General features: G+C 42.9%; 1 protein-coding gene across 1 annotated transcript in view; it reads right to left on the bottom strand.

Annotated features, from left to right (window-relative positions):
• LOC118384863 (astrotactin-2) overlaps positions 1-27505 on the bottom strand; it is a 529880-nt gene that overhangs the window by 429669 nt on the left and 72706 nt on the right. The window contains exon 2 of the mRNA XM_052521172.1: positions 20514-20701. Within this exon, the coding sequence (XP_052377132.1) occupies positions 20514-20701 (188 nt within the window). The remainder of the gene's footprint in view (positions 1-20513; positions 20702-27505) is intronic.

The following is a 27505-nucleotide window of genomic DNA, read 5'->3' as shown; positions in this document are numbered from 1 at the left end:
ATTGGAGTCATTCATGTGCGGTAGCATCCACATGTGGTATTTTAAGTGTTTAGGGAGAAAAAGAAGTGTCTGGGAAACATTAACGGGAGATTCTGAAAAAAAGCTTTAATCGATGCAGCTGAACAAAGCCATTAAAAACCATGTGAATCGGAATGAATCAATAGATATAAAAGTCTTCCCGAAGGAGAGACAAGACTGCACCAGGTCTGCGTAGACGTCGGGATGGTATTAGCACTGCAGTGTTATGGTTTTGAGAGGTTAATGAGATATGGAGCCAGGCTTGGACCGATTTCCTAGCTCTAAATGTCCAGAAAAGGATGCATTGAATTAACAACATCCCAACAGAGCAGAGAAATGCATACTAATTTGTAACAAATAAATCACTCCCATCGCCAGCACACTTGCCAACAATTAATATCTACCTCAATATCACTGGATTGTATCGCAAACATGGTGCCAGGACTGTTTGTAGCACACGAGGCCGGACACTTTGTATGGATTAATAGGCCAGACTAAATAAGGAGATATACGGTATCGCCTGTTGGTACTACACCGGCAGCAGGTAAATAACATTGGTAAGTCACTGTTCCCTCAGAAAAGAACCACGCATAAATTAGTGAGGAAACAATATCATTGTTTCAAGTAGACAGTTATGTCATTTTAAGCCATGTCTGTGTATAATAGAGCAGTCACTTTACCTATCACTTAAGCCCTTTTAATAATATGGAACCAAGCTGAGCTGTACTATAGTGGCCTGGTACTGCATCCCCCTTTAATGGAACTGAGCTGGAAAGAATCACAACGGAAAATATCTGAGCAAGTACAATACAATACAGTTTGGTGCAGTGTAGCGTGATAAGGGTAAAATACTGCAGATGGTCAGATGAATAGCCAGATGAACAATTAGACAGCAACCTTGTTCAGGATATTGGGTATCCTTCACAGAATCCATCCAAAAGTCACGTACTCCAAATAACCCAGTCGAGAGTTATCAGAATGGACTAGAAATCACCTCAGAGCTTTCTCAAGCTATAACCGTTTATGCATTAAGTGGGAGATGTAGAGTGAGGCAGATAATTGTTGCACTGTAAGGGGCAGCGAGACTGACTTTTCAAGGTTATTGTTAATTAAAGAAATTAATGTTGGTGTCTCTGAGGGTGATAGGTGTTGTTAGGGATGTATCCAGTAGCCTTGTGCTGCTTTGTCTCTGGCCTTTGAGTCATGATGAAAACCCAGGCTGAAAATGCAAAGTAGGCTGCTGTATTTATGCATAGAAGACTTTGGTGCAGAACTAATTATATTTACAGTACACTGATAACAACGTGCATACACACACCACGGACATAGGGGAGCTGGAGACAAGCACGTACAATACTCATACATGCATGTGCATGTACAAGTGCACACACACACGAGCTCAAACACACACACACACACACACGAGCTCAAACACACACACACACACAACACACTAACTAATTCAATGCCCTGTCTCTTGCGCTTCCCTTTATCTCATCTCTCTTTAGACATTGTGATATGGAACAAACAGTACACAAGATGAATCCTAAATACATTGCAGAGGGATTACTCGACATTGGAAGCCTGGAGAAATCAAAGGTTTTGTAATGAAATGACTGTCACTCACCATGGTCATCGGGTGACTGCACTTTGGGTGTCAGTCACAGACTTTCACTGACAGAGCATTTCATTGGGTTCAGGCAGGTGTAAAATGAGGTACCAACCACAAAATTAGCTCACTTTCATGGCTTTTAACTCAACAATTGTTTAAAGATAATTGAGCTGCCAGTATTTTTCATCTCAACCCAGTGCAGTCACTCTGGCATCTGTTTGATATTATATTGTGTTCATGTTGATTGCAGTGTCATATAGGACATAGAGCTGTGTTGTTAACACTCTGTTTCATGTCCTGACCGGATTAGCACCACATAGAAATAGCTGAGGGTATTCCTGTAGTTATCTAGTCATATCGCCCCTTATTATAAACACACTGCCAAGTAGAATTCTCTGTGCTGTTCTTTGTGCCGTGCTGGGGGTTATGCTTGAGTGACATTCAATAGCTACTTCATCACTCTTCCTCAGGTGCACCGGTGGACTATGAGAGCGTATACTGCCCTCCACATATCTTCTCTCCCTGTGATCAATGTGTCAATTGGTCATATTTGTCACATTTTAATCTGTGGAGAGGTTGGGATGGTCAGGATGGGATTGCCTGTGTCTAAGGACAGAGCAAGACTGTGAATTATCTGCTGGTGAAGGGGAGGGGAAGCGATAAGGAGCTTGTGCAACCGTGCAGGAGATTAAAATGTGGTCGAAGGACCAAAATAGTTTATATTACAATGGAGAATTATACTGTTACAATGATTTCCATTTTTTTTTGTATAAAAAAAAATGGAAATGGATTTAAAAGGAAACATATGGAGGCATTTAACAAACTATAGTATTTTATTACTCCATATGTTTCGCCAAACTGGGTTAATTAAAACCAGAGAGCACACATTAACCCCCAGGGATCTATCTAGATGCACTATTTATACAAAAGTATGTGCACACCCCTTCAAATAACTGGATTCGGCTTTTTCAGCCACACCCGTTGCTGATAGGTGTATAAAATAGAGCACTCAGCCATGCAGTCTCCATAGGAAACATTGGCAGTAGAATGGCCTTGCTGAAGAGATCAGTGACTATCAATGTGGCACCATCATAGGATGCCACCTTTCCAACAAGTCAGTTCGTCAAAAGTTTGTCAAATTTCTGCCCTGCTAGAGCTGCCCAGGTCAACTGTAAGTGCTGTTATTGTGAAGTGGAAACGTCTAGGAGCAACAACGCCATGGAGTGGTAGGTAACACAAGCTCACAGAACAGGGCCGCCGAGTGCTGAAGCGTGAAGCGCGTAAAAATTGTCTGCCCTCAGTTGCAACACTCACTACCGGGAGCTTCATGAAATGGGTTTCCATGGCCTAAACTCAGCATGCACAATGCCAAGCGTTGTCTGGAGTGGTGTAAAGCTCGCCACCAGTGGACTCTGGAGCAGTAGAAATGTGTTCTCTGGAGTGATGAATCATGCATCACCATCTGGCAGTCTGACGAACAAATCTGGGTTTGGACAAATCTGGATTTGGCGGATGCCAGGAGAACGCTACCTGCCCCAATGCATAATGCCAAATGTAAAGTTTGGTGGAGGAAGAAAAATGGTCTGGGGCTACATTTCATAGATTAGGCTAGGCCCCTTAGTTCCAGTGAAGGGAAATCTTAACACTACAGCATACAATGACATTCTAGAAGATTCTGTGCTTTCAACAGTTTGGGGAAGGCCCTTTCCTGTTTCAGCATGACAATGCCCCGTGCAGCATGACAAGGTCCATACAGAAATGTTTTTTCAAGATCGGTGTGGAAGACCTTGACTGGTCTGCACAAAGCCCTGACCTCAACCCCATCGAACACATTTGGCAGGAATTGGAACTACGAGCCAGGCTTATAATCCAACATCAGTTCCTGACCTCACTAACGCTCTTGTGGCTGAATGGAAGCAAGTCCCCGCAGCAATGTTCCAACATCTAGTGGAATAACTTCTCAGAAGAGTGGATGCTGTTATAGCAGCAAAGCGGGGACCAACTCCATATTAATGCCCATGATTTAACATCAGCAATGTTGGATGTTTATATACCAAATACAGAAAATAGTCATCAAGTCATGAATAGCAGTATGTTTCGATCTCTGATTCGATCAGATTAATTTCTGTATCAGTTGGAAGTGATATGCTATAAAGTAATTTGTCAGCACCACTGAAAGCTGCAGCTTCCTTAGATTAACTTTAGGACAATGCTGTGCTCCAAACACACTCATGAATGTGTGCACACACACTGTTACCAGCATAGCTGGGCCACTCTACAAATCAAATCACAGCTAATTTCACCCTGTCAGTGCGTGATTCCCATGCAGCGTTATAGTAAGCTCTCCTCTCCCTCGAGCACCAGTCCCTGTCTATATATTCCTGAACTCCTGGTCTCCATCGGTAACCGTTACCCAGGCAACGGAACAGACAGAGTAAAGGTGAGCGGTGAGGCAGAAGGATTGTATGGAGAGAGAGAGAGAGAAGGGTGGAGAGAGAAAAACAGTCAGACCAGGACCAAGGTTTTCCTAAGACAAAGCAGCAATAGTACAATGGCACAATGGTATGGCAATGAATACTACTTTATGTGAGATGAATGGCATTGTGGAAACTAATTTAGTTTTGACCATAAATCCAGCTGCACCACAATGGCACTCTTCTCAGTGGTGGTGGTAGCAGCAACAGCAGTGGTGTGTGTGTGTGTGTGTGTGTGTGTGTGTGTGTGTGTGTGTGTGTGTGTGTGTGTGCGTGCGTGCGTGCGTGCGTGCGTGCGTGCGTGCATGCGTTTGCAGGAGTGAGTGGAAGAAGCAATCCATGCATCTTAGATCTTCCATAGAGCCTTTAAGACTTGCCAGCCAGACGATCACACAAGGAGCTACTCATTCAATGCCAGACTGGGCTGAGTGGAACTTGGAACCAACACTGTGCTCACAAGCCTAGGTTCAGAAGAAAGAAGCTGAGCCACAAAATATCCCTACAGTATCAATCCCAACAGTCTCCAGCCACGACATCGGTCTACTGCATGTAGCCTTCCTCGTTGCAAAAGTGGGGACATCAAACATTCAGCCTGGTGCACAGACCCTACGGATGCTCTAGTCTAGAGGACCGAGGTTAAATTGTTCTTAGGAGCATCTCTAATGGTTCAACTAGCGCAAATAATATATGTGATTATTGCTTCATTAACTGTCATCCTACATTAAGATATTGAATTATTTTGCCATATCTAATTAATGTTTATCATTCTATATATATATATATATATATACATTAGACAAGCTGACGTTTTGACCACATCCAACTGGAGGGAATTATACATTGTTTGTACATCAAATTGTTAGTATAAAAGTTTATAGTAAACACGACGACACGTGATAAATTGCTTAAAACAGATAAACATCTTTGGTGTTGTACTGTGGATTTTTTCACACGCACTGGGGATTTGCAGGATTTAGAAAGCAGCTGGCATTTTGCTTCTCAAATGGCACGGATCATTCGGGGTGGTTTCTCTAGAAAAGTTACTGGCCACACACCAATACACACACTTGCCAGTCAAACTATCATATGCATGTATAGGTTATTCCAAGTTTCCATGTGGCCTTTGACTCGTGTTAGTTTACACATCACTACACCCCAGACGTTTGCCTCCTGTTCGATCGATTTCAGCGTGATATCATTGGGAGTGATTAACAAAAAAACTGTTGCGTTACACTTACCGCATTGGCAACCCAATTGAATCAAAATGCAAAACTTCAAAATGTAGCTAGCTGACTACAAAAAAATCTCCTCAATCTCGCGCAATTTATTTCAACGTGATATCGATAGCAGTGCCAAAACGTTTCTCTTTTCTCTTTGGTGACCCCCGAATCAAATTGCAACATTCCAAAATCTAGCTGACTGTGTTTTGCAGGTTGTCCTCTAACCAGTGATATCAACTCGGCAAAAAAAGGAACGTCCTATCACTGTCAACTGCGTTTATTTTAAGCAAACTTAACATGTGTAAATACTGGTATGAACATAACAAGATTCAACAACTGAGACATAAACTGAACAAGTTCCACAGACATGTGACTAACAGAAATGGAATAATGTGTCCCTGAACAAAGGGGGGTCTAAAACAAAAGTAACAGTTGGTATCTGGTGTGGCCACCAGCTGCAATAAGTACTGCAGTGCATCTCCTCCTCATGGACTGCACCAGATTTGCCAGTTCTTGCTGTGAAGTGTTACCCCACTCTTCCACCGAGGCACCTGCAAGTTCCCGGACATTTCTGTGGGGAATGGCCCAAGCCCTCACCCTCCAATCCAACAGGTTCCAGACATGCTCAATGGGATTGTGATCCGGGCTCTTCGCTGGCCATGGCAGAACACTGATATTCCTGTCTAGCAGGAAATCACGCACAGAACGAGCAGTATGGCTTGTGGCATTGTCATGCTGGGGGGTCATGTCAGGATGAGCCTGCAGGAAGGGTACCACATGAGGGAGGAGGATGTCTTCTCTGTAACACACAGCATTGAGATTGCCTGCAATGACAACAAGCTCAGTCCGATGATGCTGTGACACACCGCCCCAGACCATGACGGACCCTCCACCTCAAAATCGATCCTGCTCCAGAGTACAGGCCTCGGTGTAACGCTCATTCCTTAGACGATACATGCGAATCCAACCATCACCCCTGGTGAGACAAAACCATGACTTGTCAGTGAAGAGCACTTTTTGCCAGTCCTGTCTGGTCCAGCGATGGTGGGTTTGTGCCCATAGGCGACATTGTTGCCAGTGATGTATGGTGAGGATCTGCCTTACAACAGGCCCCCAAGCCCTCAGTCCAGCCTCTCTCAGTCTATTGCGGACAGTCTGAGCACTGATGGAGGGATTGTGTGTTCCTGGTGTAACTCGGGCAGTTGTTGTTGCCATGCTGTACCTGTCCTGCAGGTGTAATGTTCGGAGGTACTGATCCTGTGAAGGCATCGTTACACGTGGTCTGCCACTGCGAGGACGGTCAGCTGTCCGTCCTGTCTCCCTGTAGCGCTGTCTTAGGCGTCTCACAGTACGGACAATGCAATTATTTGCCCTAGCCACATCTGCGTTCCTCATGCCTCCTTGTAGCATGCCTAAGGCACGTTCACGCAGATGAGCAGGGACCCTTGGCAGCTTTCTTTTGGTGTTTCTCAGAATCAGTAGAAAGGCCTCTTTTAGTGTCCTACATTTTCATAACTGTGACCTTAATTGCCTACCGTCTGTAAGCTGTTAGTGTCTTAATGACAGTTCTACAGATGCATGTTCATTCCTTGTTTATGTGTCGTTGAACAAGCATTGGAAACAGTGTTTAAACCCTTTACAATGAAGATCTGTGAAGTTACTTGTTTACAAAAACACACACACACACACACACACACACACACACACCCTTCATATACTGTTGATGTGAGCTGCAGTGCAGGAAGGTTTCATATCTAAAACTGTCAAGCCTCGGCAATGAATAAGGTTCTGAATTGGAAATGAGAACTGTGTGAGATAAAGGGGAGAGAGAGAGAGAGAGAGAGAGAGAGAGAGAGAGAGAGAGAGAGAGAGAGAGAAAGTAAGAAAGAGTGAGAAAGAGAGAGAATCAATGAAAGTGCTCTGAGGCATTACCGAAGCAGGTGCACCTGTCTCAGCATATTGCACCAAAACAATGGGTTTTCTAGATAAAACAATGAGCATTTTGCTGACCCCTCTGTGTTCATCATGCACACAGTAGGAGCCAATAACAGGAAAGGCAGATATAATTTGAAGTTGTTCTAAAATGTGATGCAATACCCAAATGCACATTATAAATCGGGTGGTTAGTGCCCAGAACACTGATATACTGTACCACGGGTATGACAAAACATTGATTTAAATTGTTTTAATTACGTTGGTAACCAGTTTATAATAGAAATAAGGCACCTCAGAGGTTGTGGTATATGGCCGATATACCATGGATAAGGGTTGTATCTGTCACGTTCTGACCTTAGTTCTGTTTTTGTCTGTGTTTTAGTATGGTCAGGGCGTGAGTTGGGATGGGCAGTCTATGTTTGTTTTTCTATGTTGGTTTTTGAATTCGGCCTAGTTTGGTTCTCAATCAGAGGCAGCTGTCAATTGTTGTCCCTGATTGAGAATCATCAGCCTGGGTAGCCTGGGTTTCACTTTTGGTGTGCGGGTGTTTGTTTCCGTGTGGGTGTTTGGGCCACACGGTACTGTTTCGTTTTGTTCACATTGTTTATTGTTTTGTTCCAGTGTTCAGTTTGTTTATTAAAAAGACATGAACAATTACCACGCTGCACCTTGATCCTCCTCTCTATCTCCAGACGACATCCGTTACAGTATCCAGGCACTCCGCGTTGTGTCGTGCTATTGAACAGCCTTTAACCGTGGTATATTGGCCATACAGCCATGAGTATAGCCTTGATTGTAAACCATTCATTTGTTAGCATTGGAATTAACTTGTTTTTCTATCTTTGTTTTCATGAACTATGATTGAAGGAAGGGTAATACTTTGCAGAGCAAGTGCCATGACATTAGGTCTGAGTGGGCTGGTCTGGGGCTGTCAGATGACACTACTTGTGCCCTAATGGGAGGAGACATGTGGGCTCTCTTCAATTTCTTCCCTCCATCCATATATCCTACAGCCTACGCTTCACTGGAGCACCCCGCTGTGTTTCTCTCTCTCTCTCTCTCTCTCTCTCTCTCTCTCTCTCTCTCTCTCTCTCTCTCTCTCTCTCTCTCTCTCTCTCTCTCTCTCTCTCTCTCTCTCTCTCTCTCTCTCTCTCTCTCTCTCTCTATTGATTCCCTCGGTTCATTTATGCAGGCGGCAGCCATAAGCCTGTGGGGGTCCAATGCTTGCATGTTCACTGAGACTTAAAGCAGTCTGCTCCTACCCCCCCTAAGGGACACGTAAAGCTACCTCCTCCATAACCACAGCCTTTCCATTGTAAATCCACTCCTATAATAAACATGGTACATCTCCCATGTAGTCCTTCGATAAGTGTCTCTTAAAACAACACAGTGCTGTTATATAGGCGTATGCTCAGTACACTTACAATATCTGTGTGAGGGAATGACTAGTAATGAAACACCAAAGGTTTCAATTCTAGGCAGCTTGGGATCCGACGGTCTACAACAGATGCATTATAAAGGAAAAACGTCATTTTCATGTCTGTCCGATGTCTTGTGTATCTGATAATAGTGGATATTAAAGTGGTGCATCAAATTCCCTCCTGCTTAAGTCATACATGAATATTTCATCCCCCACAATGATCCAGTAAAATATTAATTTGCCCCATAGATATGTCTAATATATAAGCTCTTTACTTTAGATATCCACACACGCCCTCCTTGGGGAGTACAGGAAGAGGCATGCAGGGAGGGAGGAAAATCATGTGTTGTGCGTTAAAGGAGGTCAATTAAAAATAACACCGTGGGCCACAGGGGGCTGTTTTCTAAAAGCACCCTAAGCCTTGTGCAAAGTTAATAACTCAGGGTGAGAAAAACTCTGGATTTCAATTGAGAATACAAAGTGAAAGGCTTCAACAAAGTTTGCAGCCACAAAAAATTGGATTTTGTGCTTTTTTAAAACCTAGATGCGTAACTTCATGTTGAAATGCCTCGTCAAAGCGAGACAGAATACACCATTTTACATCCCCTGCGTACATTACATCTGATGAGGTTAATCGAGTAGATGTTACCATTACTTTTAGCGACTATTTACGGTTAACAGTGAGCAGCTAGCTTTACGCTGGTTTCAAATGCCATTGAAAGTCACCTTCTTCTCTCTGTATCCCCTGTACTTGTGAGAACACAGAGTACAGCCCTGGAGCGGTAGTTGAACTAACATCACCACAGCAACAGCCCTTGAATTGGCTCCACAGCACTTGTACATGTGTTGGAGGTCCTGCTTTGAGCTTGGACAGGGAATGCAGTGGAGGCACAGTGCATGGGAACCCTGCCAGGCCCTCCTTCTAACAGAGAGCCCCTGGTACTGTTACCATTATTACCTGGTACCCAGAGCACTAGGCCCTGCAGGACCTCCTGTCCTCCCCACATATGGTGCTGCTTGCTGGGTAGAGAGAGAGAGAGCACTGACTGGAGGCAGGCAGCTCCTCGTGTCCTCATTGCAAGCTAATTACGGGTAATTAGGCAGTTACACCTGTCCCACTGGTATCTGTGGCCTCATATATGCATATGAAAAGGATACAGCTCTGATGATACTGTTTGACACTGCTTTGATTATGCTTCCTGCTTCAGAAAAAGATAAAAACAGAGCACTTCTCATGGAAGGTTGTTCAAAGTAACTGCTACCTCCCATGACCTAAATGACCAGATTTCATAATATTGGTTTAAAATATAATATTCTGTTTGCGCTCTATTTGAACTAAGACATCAGACCAATGACAAATGTGAGCTTTGAGCATGAGCAATGGAAAATGGCTTATCTTACAAACGAGGAAATACCAGATGGCTTATTTCTTATTTCCTTACTTCGTCTGGGGCAGTATGCTTTAACCAGGTAATGAAAGTGCTTTCTGAAAGAATCTCTCGCTTTCTCTCTCATGGCATAGGGACACTGTCAAAATGTCTCCAGCCATTGGAATCGGAGACACGGAGATAACCTAGCTGCTCAGCACAGTGGAAAGACAGAGGAAGACACTTTGCCGTGTCGCAGCGCTAGCATAAAAAATACGCTGGCAAAGTTTTAAACATTGATCACCACCGAAAGGCAGCATGGGGAATGATGATACATTTATGTGGATTAGTTAGAAAAGGGACACTGCTCTTTACATTTCAGCAGAATGTCTACTGCTTTATTTTTACTTTGAACATTAAAAAGGGAGATATATTCACATTCAGATTTTGGCTGTCGTGCAAAAGTCTTACTTGTGTTTCATCTTACTTGTGTTTCAGTTAAAGTTTGGCAGCTTTTAAGCATGTGAATTGTACTCTGTAACCACATACACTAAAATGCCCTGTTCAAGAAAACAAACTACCTATAGAAATCTTCAAAGCTTGTGAAATCTAGCCTCTTCGGTATGGTATTGTACCCAATGATCTATGAAGCACTGAATAAGTCACTCTACAGAAGTTGTAAATATCCAAGGGGAAATATACTGTAAATAGCAAGTTTCCATTGCCCCTTTTTGATAATGCTATTGGCATTTATGTTGTACAGTATATGTGAGCATGGCATTTCATGTTTATATTTAGCTATTTATCACAGAATGAGAGTGATATTTGCTTATAAATGTCCCCGGGAGAGCAAAAATATATCAATCAAATCAAATCAAATTGTATTGGTCACATACACATATTTAGCAGATGTTATTGCGGGTGTAGAGAAATGCTTGTTTAAACGGCTGTAGAGGCAATGCTGCTGACATGGCGTGATGTGTGTCTTGTTGTTAGGAACACCCATTTGTCTTTGGAATTGTGATCAACCCTTCCTTCCCTCCCAGCACTGAGTAAATCACCAACCGAATCTAATCGTCTCATAGGCTTATACAGCCTTGACATTTGATAAATTCACTAACATTAGCCTATCACAGTGTCCGCTAAAATACCACCGCTGTATTTCCCTGTAATGATGTCAGGGAGATATTTATTCCTTTCCCTTTGCTCTCAATACACAACATTATTTCAAGTGAGGAAAGCGAGAGAGAGAGAGAGAGAGAGAGAGAGAGAGAGAGAGACACAGAGAGAGAGAGAGAGAGAGAGAGAGAGAGAGAGAGACACAGAGAGAGAGAGAGAGACACAGAGACAGAGAGAGAGAGAGAGAGAGAGAGAGAGACACAGAGAGAGAGAGAGAGAGAGAGAGAGAGAGACACACAGAGAGAGAGAGAGAGACACAGAGAGAGAGAGAGAGACAGAGAGAGAGAGAGACACACAGAGAGAGAGAGACACACAGAGACAGAGAGAGAGACACAGAGAGAGAGAGAGAGAGACAGAGAGAGAGAGAGACACAGAGAGAGGGAGAGAGAGAGAGAGAGAGAGAGAGAGAGAGAGAGAGAGAGAGAGAGAGAGAGAGAGAATAGACATTGAGGAATAGAGGAATAGACATTGCTATTCTGCCTGTGACCCCAAAAGAATTCCTCCTTTGGCTGCGAGCGAGCACTGTCAATATTGTGCTGTGGGAACGGAAGGCACTGCCAAAGTGAACTACATTAATGTGTTTATTTGGCATAGTGTAATTTAAATGTCTCCTTCAGTGGCTGACTCCACGTGCTAGCTCTCCTCTCCTCTCCCTATTCCACAACAAGTCATTTCGTTCTCACTGTCCTGTCATCTGTTCCTGTCAAGGTCCAAGCTAAGCTTGTAATCAAACACTATCAGAGTGTAAACAAAAGTGTGGAAGCGAACGATGCCTTTATTGACTGCAGAGCTTGAGCTTGCCACCATTGGCTCTCACCATTGGCTCTCACTCTGACCAATGGCACACAACAACTTGGCATTGGCTGCAGTATTGATACCATTCCAACTTCAATGACTGATACTGTTGCCTTCATGCTCCTGATTAAAAGACAAACCCTAAAATGGCCATCTTAATCCCATTCATCTACAATACAAATTTGGTTGCTAACAAGTCATTCAATTACAAAAGTTGAATCAAAGAACCATCTAATTTTATTGATTCGTCCAGTTATAGTCGTACCGGAAGTCAGAGACTGTGAACAAGAGATACTGTATGCATATTCATTCAGTGAGATGATGAAGATAAACTTTAGGCATAGGTCTGAAGTACAATTTTCTCCTCTGAGTTAATCACTTTCCTAATAACTTTTCCTTCTAGAACTTCCCACCCCGGTCTCCTTCAGCTGCTGGGTACTGTGTGTGTTTTAATTAGAATTGATACTGTATTCAGGGCTCTATAACATGCACATTTGTCAAATGAAAGGAACCGAAAGGTGGCCAGAACAATTAAACAGGGAACAATTAAAATGTAACTCACTCTGAGTTAAATGCTATAATTAAATGTGTCTGTGCCCAGAGTAGCTACATTATGTCAGCTTGTACCAGCCTAGGAAATTAATTTGATTCCAGTAGAGCCGCAATTACGGGCGGACACTGTGCGTGTAGGGACCTGTGTGCTCTGTGTGACCCTCCACTCTCTGACCATCCATAACCACTGACTTGTGAATTATAAAGTGGTGGCTCCTAGCGTGTAGTGTGCACTGCCCCTCTATGCATATCTGGCAGGAGAGTGATGATAAGGATACTATTCCTATACCTTTACACCGCAAACGGAATGGGAATGAATGAGCCTAGTAATGGATGCAGTGGTGCGAAAATGAATAGGTTCATGGTTCTAAACGATAGATTATTCATTGTCTTTAGTGCTTGTCTAAAAGGTAGCATTTCACACATATCTATCTTTATGGTTTATGTAGCATTCCACACATTTCTATCTTTATGGTTTATGTAGCATTCCACACATTTCTATCTTTATGGTTTATGTAGCATTCCACACATATCTATCTTTATGGTTTATGTAGCATTCCACACATATCTATCTTTATGGTTTATGTAGCATTCCACACATATCTATCTTCATGGTTTATGTAGCATTCCACACATATCTATCTTTATGGTTTATGTAGCATTCCACACATATCTATCTTTATGGTTTATGTAGCATTCCACACATATCTATCTTTATGGTTTATGTAGCATTCCACACATATCTATCTTTATGGTTTATGTAGCATTCCACACATATCTATCTTTATGGTTTATGTAGCATTCCACACATATCTATCTTTATGGTTTATGTAGCATTCCACACATATCTATCTTTATGGTTTATGTAGCATTCCACACATATCTATCTTTATGGTTTATGTAGCATTTCACACATTTCTATCTTTATGGTTTATGTAGCATTCCACACATATCTATCTTTATGGTTTATGTAGCATTCCACACATATCTATCTTTATGGTTTATGTAGCATTCCACACATATCTATCTTTATGGTTTATGTAGCATTCCACACATATCTATCTTTATGGTTTATGTAGCATTCCACACATATCTATCTTTATGGTTTATGTAGCATTCCACACATATCTATCTTTATGGTTTATGTAGCATTCCACACATATCTATATTTATGGTTTACGATTGGCTGAATTGTCTATTTCTGCTTTCTGCTTTGCTAGACATGTACACCCACCACTCACGCCAAGATCTGAGAGAATGGGAAGATTACGTTCCGTTACATGGCATATGAAAGGCCCGGTAGCTGCCAGCCGTTATTGTGTCCCATTGAGTTAAAATACTACTTGTCCTCCAAGTGAACCCAAACCTGTCGTCATTTATGTAAGAAATATCCACCTTACCACTACTATGGCTGGCAATAAATCTGTGTTTTTTTCTCTTTGAAACTTGACAATAGTATTGCAGAGTATTGTATTTCATTCCCATCCTTGCTGTGCCAGAAACAGACGCACATACTCTGTGCCTAGTTCTCCTATCCTCATATGTCTTAGCTTGAGATTCCTACAACATGGATGGATTCTGTTCTGGGGGGAATGGGGGTTCCAGTGAGGCAGGGAAATTGCCTCTCTCTCTCTCTCTCTCTCGGTTGCCGGGTGGTTTTGTTTAATGCGTGGCGAAGTACATCTCGCAAGCCTGATCAAACAGCCACTGTGACTCTTTTGTGGCGGCAAAGTGGTTAGCACTAGGTGTTAATAATTCCACGCGCCACACTTCCTTCTCTGGCTCTGAGGGGGAATGAAAAAGGATCTGTCAGAGACTGCTTCATCACTATCGATTCCATTTAATTCCGACTTGTGCATGAATGGCTCTGGCAGATAGGATGCAGGAGGATAACATTCTACAGTATGCCTTTGTTTCCTCTCTTTTCCATTTCCTTCTCTGTTTGAGAGCCCGAATTGTAAGCTTGGCACTAGCTGCTCTGCAAGGTTTGGCAATTATCTCCCACAGCCTTTGCACAATAAGTACGCAGGCCACCAGAGCAACTGGGTTAGCATAATGCCCAATTATTGGTAAACGGCATGGATCAATGGTAATGACAAGAGAGTGCAAAGCAAGCCATCCTCTTCTCAGTCCCTATGCTAAGACAACCAAGGCGCTTCCGAAGCTATTATTACATGTTATTAACACAGTAGTGGGTTGATTTCCAATGGGCTCATTCTGGCTTTATAACTATAGGCCAGTGTGAGTTATCCTAAAACGTGTCAGCAAACGCTCTAGGATAACCACCCAAAAAGCAGCGAAAAACCAAAGCTTCGCGGACCACCATTATACTTTATGTGTGGTACCTTCAACGCAAGTGTTTGATCACTCGACGTTGAGGATGAGAGCTCGAATCAGTGGTGTCACATAAAGCCCTCCAGGCAAGGCTGCTGGAACAGACACAACATTAGCCATGCAGGGAGCGGAGCTGCTGTAAACGCTTATGTAAGGGGAGCCGACGTTTGCCCGGCGCATGCTAATGTACCCCCTACGACCAGACGGTCTCGGACCAGACACGCTAATGTAGCAAGGCCAGACAGGGGGGGGGGTCAGGGGCATAGAAGGTCATGACGGGGGTCTGAGTCAGGACTGATCAAGCTAGGGGCTCTTAGTGTGACTGGTCCTGGTTGACCAGCATAACAGCAGAAGGGAAGTCCTTCGTAATGCTGGAGAGGTTTCCTGGAATGGATAGGCTACGGGTTTAAATATGCCAATGAGCACTTAAAACAGAGCAATGGAAAACACAGCCCTCCCGACCACATTTCGATACTGAATACCAATTCAAAAGGTACACATCCATTTGACCATTTTCCCTAAAGACGTCATTCATGCATGTGTCATGCACACTTTCCAAATAACTGGAACAGTTAAGAGAGGCTAATGAGAGAAGCTGTGGGGAAACACAGCTAACGGCCACAGACCCCTGATCCAACTCTACTGTTTCTTCATTGAATAACGAAACATTTACCTTTTGGCCCTCATGTCGCCGATTTTCACAACCTGTATTTAATTCCCTTATTTGTTCTTCATCATGAGTAAGAGGAAGCTCATTATCTGAATCTCGAGGCTGGTACAGCTGGCAGCAGCCTATCATCTGAGACACAGAGGTCTAAGTGTAACCTATAAAAATCATCATTATCCTGGCGTGCCGTCGCTTGTTCGACATGATTGACAAGTCAGCCCATTAGAGTGGAAGAATGAAAGCTTGTCCTTGTTCCTTACTTAAATGAGTTTAATGGCATGCCCGAAGCTTTTTGAAAGGAACTTTAAGTTGTGCGTTTAGTGTTATTTTTGGCAAGGCAGTTCAAAAAAGGAGAAATATGTCTTTGTGTTTAAATAGTCATTTGATTTTAATGTTAAGATCATACAGTGAACGACTATGTTTTTAATGATATGGTAATGGTGATATACACATTTTAGTTATGATCACTGTAGGGTCATGTTTGGTGAAAAGCTAAGTGTACTTTGAAAACATAAGAGCATTTTATTTAGCACATAAGATCATTTATCTTGTCTGCTGAAAGTAATGCTTACTTTGGGGCAGTAAATGTGCCTTTGTGAGCTCCATACTGCACATTATTTAACGTAAAATGCTTCTTAATTTGAACGCTAGCATTCTATACAGATGCAGGATCTTAATTTTGATCCGTTTCTCACAGTAGGAAAATAACCCTGCAGTAACAAGAAATGTGAATTATTGTGTGTATTATAATTAATTGTCATTTTTGTATGGGTTGATGCAGCACTCTCCTCCTTGGTAAAATAGCCCTTACACAGCCTGGAGGTGTGTTTTTTGTATTTTTGTATATTTGATTAAACCTTTATTTAACTAGGCAAGTAAGTTAAGAAGTTACTCTTCCTGGGGTCCAGCAAAATTACAATGCATTCACAGATTTCACAACACACTGTGTGTCCTCAGGCCCTTACTCCACCACTACCACATCTCTACAGCACTAAATCCATGTGTATATATAGTGCGTATGTTAGCGTGTATGCATGTTTTTTTAATCTGTTTTATAAATCTCGGCCGGTTGTGATACAGCCTGGAATCAAACCAGGGTCTGTAGTGACGCCTCTAGCACTGAGATGCAGTGCCTTAGACCGCTGTGCCACTCGGGAGCCAAATTGTTGGGTCATTGTCCTGTTGAAAAACAAATGATAGTCCCACTAAGCCCAATGGGATGGCCTATCATTGCAGAATAATGTGGTAACCATGCTGGTTAAGGGTGCCTTGAATTCAAAATAAATCACAGATAGTGTCATCAGCAAAGCACCCCCACACCATAACAACGCATCCTCCATTAAGGTTGGAAATACACATGCGGAGATCATTCGTTCACTCGCGCCACGTCTGACAAAGATGCAACGGTTGGAACCAAAAATCTCCAATTTGGACTCCACACCAAAGGACAAATTTCCACCGGTCTAATGTCCATTGCTTGTGTTTCTTGGCCCAAGCAAGTTTCTTCTTCTTATTGGTGTCCTTTGGGCTGCATTTTCTTAACTCTGTGTCTTCCATTCCTGTGGCGGTCCTCATGAGAGCCAGTTTCATCATTGCGCTTGATGGTTTGTGTGACTGCACTTGAATAAACTTTCAAAGTTCTTGAAATGTTCCATATGGACTGACCTTCATGTTTTAAAGTAATGATGCTGTCATTTCTCTTTGTTTATTTGAGCTGTTCTTGCCATAATATGGGCTTGGTATTTTACCGAATAGGGCTGTCTTCTGTTTACCACACAACTGATTGGCTCAAACGCATTAAGAAGGAAAGAAATTCCAAAAATGTACTTTTAACAAGGCACACCTGTTGATTGAAATGCATTCCAGGTGACTACCTCATGAAGCTGGTTGAGAGAATGCCAAGAGTGTGTAAAGCTGTCATCAAGGCAAAGGGTGGCTATTTGAAGAATCTCAAATATAAAATAGATTTTGATTTGTTTAACACTCTCTTGGTTCCTACATTATTCCATATGTTATTTCATAGTTTTGATGTCTTCACTACTATTCTACAATGTAGGAAATAGTAAAAATACATAAAAACCTTTGAATGAGTAGGTGTTCTAAAACCGGTAATGTTAATATTAATAGAGCAATTGGACACATTATGATCTAAACAAATCAGAATAAACTGCACAATTCAAAAGGTTATCAGACTTCCATGTCAAAAAGATGTCCTTTCCACGTATGTGATGGAGAGAATGAACATAGGAGGAATCGGGAGAGAGAAACCGACAGCTCAATGTCAAAAGAATAGAGCACTCAGACTTGAACCTGTCACAGAACTGACAGAATTACACTTAATGATGCAAAGAGCCAGGAGACATCCTGGGCCCCGAGGCCAGAAGCACACACCGTGTTTCCTGATCCTCTTCCTTCCTATTCAATATCCTTTCCCAATTTCACAGATGATGAGATTCCGCACAGATAAACACACATGCTACCATTCACATCAAGTCCAAGTGGAAGTATCAAAAGAAAACCAAGAGGGGTGACTGAAAGCATGAAGTAGGGTCTGCTCTGAGCTTGAACCCACTTTATATCGCTTACCAGCTTGCCCGGAATGACCTCTGGCTCATCACTCAGTGAAGTGATATTTAACAACAGAACCTGCTAATGTTTATGCCCTGAAACAGTGCTAGTCAGCAGAGGGACACATTGAGGGTGGGTGAGAGATTTGCATCGGACAGCATGGATGGATGATGCACATGATACAGCAATTCCCCTTAGGGCTGGGCAGTATAGCATATTTTAAGATATACTGGTATTGATGCAATGACCGGTTTGGGTTTTTACTTCACCTTCTATAACAGTATTTGAATGTTTGGTTTGTTAAATGTGGTACGCCGTGTTTATAGTTTACTTCGCTACGTCATCTCTCTCTGCTCTCTCTATTTGTTGTTCCTCGACCACGAGACACTTGTGTTCAGTCTGCATGGTCAATGCACAACTCTGAAATGTGTAGTTCTGACGAGGCTCTTCATGAGGTGATGATATTACAACCAAATAGTTACATTTAGTTACATTTATTGAACAAACCCCCAAGTAGTCAATGGTTTTAGCAGAGCTGGGGGTCTCCTTTTCCCCCCCAGCATCCAAATTGAACGCTTTGCACCATATTGTGCCGTTTTATTGATAACGACCTATAGGAGAGCAGTAGAGACTTGTGGAGCATGCAGAGGCAGGTGAACAGATGGATAGGGTAGTAGAGGTGTCATGTTTGAGAAGGTTTGTTCATATGTCCATGTTTCCAGAAGAACAAAGGAGATGTGTGTAAAATGCGTGCCCATCTGAGGGTGCTTCTATCACAAAGCTGTTGTTACAGGATGTGTGTGTGTGTGTGTGGGGGGTTAGGGTTAGGGTCGTGGTCAAAAGTTTTGAGAATGACACAAATATCAATTTTCACAAAGTCTGCTGCCTCAGTTTGTATGATGGCAATTTGCATATACTCCAAAATGTTATGAAGAGTGATCAGATGAATGAGTCCCCCTGTGTCATGCAAATGAACTGAATCCCCAAAAAACATTTCCACTGCATTTCAGCCCTGCCACAAAAGGACAACCTGACATCATGTCAGTGATTCTCTCATTAACACAGGTGTGAGTGTTGACGAGGACACGGCTGGAGATCACTCTGTCATGCTGATTGAGTTCGAATAACAGACTGGAAGCTTCAAAAGGAGGGTGGTGCTTGGAATCATTGTTCTTCCTCTGTCAATCATGGTTACCTGCAAGGAAACACGTGCCGTCATCATTGCTTTGCACAAAAAGGGCTTCACAGGCAAGGATATTGCTGCCAGTAAGATTGCACCTAAATCAACCATTAATCAGATCATCAAGAACTTCAAGGAGAGCGGTTCAATTGTTGTGAAGAAGGCTTCAGGGCGCACAAGTAAGTCCAGCAAGAGCCAGGACCGTCTCCTAAAGTTGATTCATCTGCAGGAACGGGGAACCACCAGTACAGAGCTTGCTCAGGAATGGCAGCAGGCAGGTGTGAGTGCATCTGCACACACAGTGAGGCGAAGACTTTTGGAGGATGGCCTGGTGTCAAGAAGGGCAACAAAGAAGCCACTTCTCTCCAGGAAAAACATCAGGGACAGACTGATATTCTACAAAAGGTACAGGGATTGGACTGCTGAGGACTGGGGCAAAGTCATTTTCTCTGATGAATCGCCGATTGTTTGGTGCATCTGGAAAAAGCTTGTCCAGAGAAGACAAGGTGAGCGCTACCATCAGTCCTGTGTCATGCCAACAGTAAAGCATCCTGAGACCATTCATGTGTGGGGTTGCTTCTCAGCCAAGGGAGTGGGCTCACTCACAATTTTGCCTAAGTACACAGCCATGAATAAAGAATGGTACCAACACATCCTCTGAGAGCAACTTCTCCCAAACATCCAGGAACAGTTGTGACGAACAATGCCTTTTCCAGCATGATGGAGCACCTTCCCATAAGGCAAAAGTGATAACTAAGTGGCTCGGGGAACAAAACATCAATATTTTGGGTCCATGGCCAAGAAACTCCCCAGACCTTAATCCCATTGAGAAATTGTGGTCAATCATCAAGAGGCAGGTGGACAAAAAAAAAAAAAAAAATTCTGACAAACTCCAGGCATTGACTATGCAAGAATGGGCTGCCATCAGCCCAGAAGTTAATTGACAGCATGCCAGGGTGGATTGCAGAGGTCTTGAAAAAGAAGGGTCAACACTGCAAATATTGACTCTTTGCATCAACTTCATGTAATTGTCAATAAAAGCCTTTGCCTCTTATGAAATGCTTGTAATTATACTTCAGTATTCCATAGTAACATCTGACAAAAATATCTAAAGACACTGAAGCAGCAGACTTTGTGAAAAATTAATATTTGTTTCTCAAAACTTTTGGCCGGGACTGTATGTGTTTCTTACCATAACAGAGATGTGCAGCAGGTGCATGTGTTCGTGCAGGACATGAGCAGGTTCCCGGGCCGTGGGTACGGTGGTCTGGATCAGCTGCTCAGAGGTTCTCATGGACACGTGGAAATACAGTGTCCCGTTCTCCAACCACTGCTGCTTCCAATGAACCTGAGATATGTCTGCCCCAGTACCTGACATCTCTACAGATAGAAAGAGAGAGAGAGAAAGAGAGATTTTGTGAAATAAACAATTGGTGTGTGTGTGTGTGTGTGTGTGTGTGTGTGTGTGTGTGTGTGTGTGTGTGTGTGTGTGTGTGTGTGTGTGTGTGTGTGTGTGTGTGTGTGTGTGTGTGTGTGTGTGTGTGTGTGTGTGTGTGTGTGTGTGTGTGTGTGTGTGTGTGTGTGTGTGTGTGTGTGTGTGTCTTTGTAAACAAGTGTGTGCACTTATGTGTGTGTTTATCTGTGTCTGTGAGAGGAACATGCATCTGTGGCGAAAGTGAAGTGAAAGTTCAGGGGTGACCCAGAAGTCTGTGCTAAGTTTTCATTAACATTCCAGTGAAGAGCTTGCTCTCTCTTAAGGTCAAGACTCGGCTGCCCCCCCCCTAGAGGTATCAACAGACAGTGGATAGCTTAGACTTTGCTTGCATGCTGCTTATTTGTAGAAATAATTCAAATGAGTAGTGTACTAACACATGGGGATAAGACAACGGGTGTCATTCCGTCCGTTAACCGTCACCTAGGATTCCATTTTATTGTCACTAGCACTGGAGAAAACGTTGCCTTCACTGCGCTCTCCGCAAATCATCAAAAGTCCTGTAAACCTAATGAATACATGAGCATGAACATGCCATTGGCATAAAGAGCTACGACACCGAAACAATTGAAAAGGGAGAGAAGGCAGCGTGAAAGGAATCCAAAAAGACCAGCCGCAACCTTGAAAGATTTTAACAAAGCCAAGCGAGATTAGATTTAGTGGGCAGGTTGGTGGGAGAAATAAAAGCAGGGAGGAAAAAAAGCCAAGTTGGCCAGATAGGGATCAAAGCACAGGACTGTGATGCTATCGACTACTGGGGCTATGTGGTCGCTGGGTACTGAGACAGCCTCTGGGATCTATGTGCTTGATACAGTATTTGTCAGGGGTGGGTGACAAGGGCAGTGACAGGGGGATGGGAGCTGCTCCCAGACCAGTGGCAGGTACAGAATGAGGGATGGCTTTCAGTGGCGCTGGTCATTAACTTACTGACTCTGGGTCAGTGGACACGGCAGGAGAGGAGTACTCTGTGAGCTGCCCTCATCACTACCACTGCCCTTCCAGTACAGGGCACACACATACATCAGGATCGCTAGGGCTTGAAGGACAGGGATAAAAGTAGAGTGACTTGATATGGCACAGTATGGGATGCTCTCTGATACCACACTAAAGAGTCCAGGTCCTTAATTTTCTATTCCTTTGTGCCATCGCTGTATCAGAACTTCATTAACATGGGCAGTATGATCATCTACCATGAACACTAAAACAGCCACATAGAGGATGAGCTGGAGGACATGCTAACCACTGTATTATTGTACACGGATCTACATTTTTGGCTCCTCATGGGACAATCAGGTGGGAAACGTTTCAAAAGCCTCCAGAAAGTCCGCTTTCAGCATCTTTCCCTCTCATAAATGGTTGCTGACTGTGCAATAGTAGGATTAAAGTTACTAGGCTGTGAAATTTCAAGCACATTGCTGTGTTTAATCTGCAGCTTCTCATATTTGGAGATTTGGCTATTGAGCTTGAAAGAGGATGTTCTCAGGTCTAACAAAGAGGTGGCGCTCATCAGAGGCAGCCATTTAAACGAATAGAGGGGGACCGATATAACAGAGCCGTTTTGGCTGGTAATCACTTGGGTGGACACTGTACAAAGACAAAAGCATGCCATGACTGTTGTTATTGGGCAAACATTGAGACGTTAGCAGGATACAGAGGCTGTTGTGTGTGTGTGTGTGTGTGTGTGTGTGTGTGTGTGTGTGTGTGTGTGTGTGTGTGTGTGTGTGTGTGTGTGTGTGTGTGTGTGTGTGCGTGTGTGTGTGTGTGCGCGTGCGCGTGTGTGTGTGTGTGTGTGTGTGTGTGTGTGTGTGTGTGTGTGTGTGTGTGTGTGTGTGTGTGTGTGTGTGTGTGTGTGGTTAGTTTGCATGCCTGTGTGTGGGAAGACGAGGTTGAAGCATGTAAGCTCCCAGCAAGGGCGTCAGGGATGGAATGTCTACCCAGCGGAGAGAAAGGACAACCCTGAGGTGCGTCATTGCAGCCATTACACAAGCCCCTGAGAGCAGGGGAGAAGCATGGCTAACTTTACACAAAGAGAATGAGAAAGAGAATGGTTGAACCATTAGAGCTCTCTTCTCTAGAGTGAGGCGAATGCCGTATCGCATCAATACCGACCAAGGTACCAATAGTTACCAAGGTTACAGTTAAACCTACAGCAAAACATTTGAAAAAAAATGCTAACTGTTTTTAGAGTAACATCCTTTTCCAGTTTACCCACTCGTGATCGCATTAAGCTTGCAGAACAGAGCAGACGGGATTGTTTGGAGCTTGCCCAAATCTTTAATAAAGCCCAGTTATTCTAGACTGATGCATCTGAAGGTAGCCCAGATGACCCTGAGTGAAATCTACTGAACACTCAGTATACCACTTATTACCAGGGCTGTACTCAAAGTGGCTCAACGCACAGTACCCAATCACAGTTGCTATGGCCTGTACGTATAGTATATGTAATATTGTATTTCAGCCATTGATTTTCATTTTCGCTCATTTTAGTCCACCATGTTGGGTGTTTTGAAGAGATGACGTTTCTCTAAAATCAACATGCAAGATTTTATTATGAAGGAAGAATGGACAAAATACATGTATTATTATTCTTAACGGCCTTTTCAAATGTAAGCACCCAGTTGTACAAGTTTGTTTCCATTGTTAGAATGAAATTCACACTGTGAAATAACTAAGTATTTCTGAAAATGAGAACTGATTTAAATCTCCACCAATATGAGTTTTCCTTTAGATGCCAGTGAACAATCTGTTCCCTCTAAAAATGAACAATGCAACAGTTTATGATAATAGATACAAAGACTGTTGTCTAGTGAGCTGTGAATAAACCCACTTCTCCCGAGGGTGTGAAATACTGGGATGCAGAATAACACCAAAGCTACTGTGACCGACATGGCTAAAGTCCTCTTTGTCCACACTACCACTAGAAATCCTTGAACACAGCGTTCAGTTAATGTCAGCAGGCTGACCTTTGTTTTGCTAGAATGATGAAATGTGTTGGTTATCATTCATAAATGTGACCTTTACCTTGATCAGGGTTCGTAACGGCAATTGAAATGTTACTTCATACTAGAATAAAAAACAGTGTGGCAGCAACTGAGGAAGCACTCGGTGTTGTAGCTGAGGTGGATTTTGAAGAATGCTTGTGAAGGTTATAACGATTATTCATCTCTCTCTTTAGAAAAATGAATACCGGTAGCACACATGCTGTAAAACAATGTTTTGAATTATCGTTGTAAAGATGAGGTCACGGTTATAGATACACATAGACAAGACAGATGCACACAGATACAAATGGAGTGAGATACACTAAACAAGCAGATTTTTGTGACCTATACACACACACACACACACACACACACACACACACACACACACACACACACACACACACACACACACACACACACACACACACACACACACACACACACACACACACACACACACACACACACACACACACACACACACACACACACACACACACACATATATACGCACACACACGTCCTCCCCAAAGGTCGTTCTCATCAGTTTAAAGGTGATCATAGCTGCATGGAGTCAGTAACTGCGTGGGCCGACAGTGCTGTGACAGTTTGTCAGCTCAGTAACAAGGCTGTGTCGTCTGCTTACCCTGATGAAAGCTGGCACCCTTAAGGCACTATGCTGCTTGTCATTAACCATGTGGCATGGCAAGCCAGCCAGCGAGTCCTCCGATATAACGCTGCTGCCTAGCCTAGCACCTCAGCCTGCCATGCCCGTCATAATATTATGGGCAGCTGCACGTTTAATAATTCATAAGCGACAATAATGATAGACTTCCATAACCTTTTAGATTCATCTAAATATATCAGCTCAATATGCAGAGAGGATAGACGACGGTGTCAGTCAGCGCCTCATCAGTACTGTCGGAGCCTGTTACCTGATCCATTACACATATCAAACACATCTCACTGTGTTCAGGTTTTAGACATTTCTAATGTCCACTCTGAACGGCCTCACTTTTGAAACTGAGTATTGAGAGTAAAGTCTACTTTCAACACACAAAAACCTTCCCCACATACTGTATCAGGAAGAATTATGAATACTCTCGTAGAAATACATGTTTGATTTGTCACCAAATGGGGGGTTGTCACGACTCCCATTCAGAAAATGCTAATACCTGTTAAGAATTGACCAATTACCATTTCCAAAAGAGTTGACGTGAGATATCGGATATTTAGGCAAATACGGCATTACCGAAAGGCTGCTGTGCCACACTTCCAGTGTTGAGGAGTAGTGAACTACATGTAGTTCAACTAGTAATTTAATTACATTTTCCAGTAGCTTGGCGGTAGTTGAACTGAATTCAAATCTAGGTAGTGTTTTCAGTAGTTTACTTAATTACTTTTTTCTGCCATGTAGTGGTGTAGCTAACTACTGGCACTACACACTATGAGTGTGGTTTGGGTTAAATAGTGTTACTGTAGGTTCTGACCAAACAGAGTAAAACCTCACGGATGACTAGAAAAAGCTCAAACCAAGTTTATTCACCCACTGGGTCATACAGCTGCAAAGACAAAAACGTGTTTACACAAGTACCTATAACTATACCCTCGTACCAGGTGGAGTCAACTCCTTGCACATCTAGACAGCCAGTACATCTCTGTTGCTAGTCAGGAACTTAATTGGTTCCTCTCACTGGTGTAGTCATGGCCCTGCCTCCTGCTAGAACCTTCGTGGGTGTGGAAGTATATGTTTGTGGGATAGGACTGTTCCTTCTCACTTCATCTGACCTGAACTCGGGACAAATTCCTTGCTCATCCCAAACCCACGACTGTCCTTCTTTATCAGTGACTGAAACCAGACTGTTCCCCTTTGCCTCCCTCCTTAGGAGCCATGAGAATTAACAATAACATGTTGACAGAATGCAAAGCTTCTGCACTCCCCCTTCCTCACTCAATACCTTTCCATACACCTAGTTCTTATCCATCCTCCATTATTGACCCCACCATATACATTCCTTACATATGTAAAGTAATCGATACGTTTTAGTATGGTACATGAATGAGTATATTTCAAGCTAGAACCCAACAGTAGGCAATCATTTCCTTTCTTTTTCAGCATCAGACCTGCCTAATTCTCACTCAATACATCGTTGATGTGTTTAATAGGCTAAATGACACATTCTGTTAACATATGACCCCAGATTGACCTGTTCTTGCAATTTATAGTCTATGACATTTCAGGTTTACAGATGATCATGTTTCACAAAGTAGTTTGGATGAACTAAATTACTTTTTCAAAGTGTTGGGTTCTGAGAATGTGAAATATACTTATTCACGTCACTGAGGGAGACATTATGTCAGGATAATGATATTGTTAGTCATCAGGGATCCTATGGGAGGGATCCTTTGGGAGGAGAAGAGACACAGTCTGGTACCAGGCACCATGACAGCCGTGAGTTGGGCAGGGAAGCGATCACATGTGGCCGGCATTGATAAGGGGAGAGAGCCACAAGGGGGTTGAGGTCAGGTCACCTTGCGGAAGAAGGAACGGTCTATTACCCCATCACTTCGTCTTCCTGTCGAAGCATAAAAGATGTAAGGATTGGAGAGAAGGAGAGAAGGAGGAGTGCATCTAAATTGGAGAATATATAATTTTTTTTGATGGAAACATGTTTTGTCAAATGCAGCTGTATTGATCCTCTGAGAAGAATGAAACTTTGTTCGGCTTTCATAGTGTCTGTTGAGTGTTTTACTCTGAGAATTAGAACCTAACAAAATAAACATTAGTTAAGTAAACTATTTTTTTTTTTTTTTCATAGGGTTAGCTTTAGTGTAGCTTAACTTATTTCAGTGTGAAGTAATTGGTAGCTTGAGTAGCTTCCCCAACACTGTGCACTTCCCATTGAAATTAAACACTTAACAACTTAAAGCCACCCCAATGTCTTTATAACACTCCCTAATGAAATAGTTGGCATTCATGGACGTAAAGGCCATTAAACATGCATACAATTAAAATGCATAGTGAGGAGAAGGACAATGTTTCAAGGCATTGAAATGTGCTAAATTCCGGCGGCACAGTTGGATCCTAACGTCCTGCCATGCCATCTATGTGAAGATAGAGATCATATTCTCCCAGTCAGGACTGAACAGCTAATAATGTCAACCAGGGGGGAGAGAGTGAGAGAGAGAGAGATCATATTCTCCCAGTCAGGACGGAACAGCTAATAATGTCAACCAGAGGGGAGAGAGTGAGAGAGAGAGATCATATTCTCCCAGTCAGGACTGAACAGCTAATAATGTCAACCAGGGGGGAGAGAGTGAGAGAGAGAGAGATCATATTCTCCCAGTCAGGACTGAACAGCTAATAATGTCAACCAGGGGAGAGAGAGTGAGAGAGAGAGATCATATTCTCCCAGTCAGGACTGAACAGCTAATAATGTCAACCAGGGGGGAGAGAGTGAGAGAGAGATCATATTCTCCCAGTCAGGACTGAACAGCTAATAATGTCAACCAGGGGGGAGAGAGTGAGAGAGAGAGCGAGAGAGAGAGAGAGAGAGATCATGGGCATGAGAGAGGCCATCAATGTCATATTCAGGTCCTGGCCAGTCATCATTAATTAAGGGTCAGGAGACAAGCAGCAAATACAAAGATTCATGGAGGTAAAATAACAATGGGCTTGATGTTATTGTATTGTGGTCAAGTAAGCTA

This window comes from Oncorhynchus keta, chromosome 6 (assembly GCF_023373465.1).
Source record: "Oncorhynchus keta strain PuntledgeMale-10-30-2019 chromosome 6, Oket_V2, whole genome shotgun sequence".
Lineage (NCBI taxonomy): Eukaryota > Metazoa > Chordata > Actinopteri > Salmoniformes > Salmonidae > Oncorhynchus > Oncorhynchus keta.
This window is presented reverse-complemented; position numbering and strand designations above follow the sequence as displayed.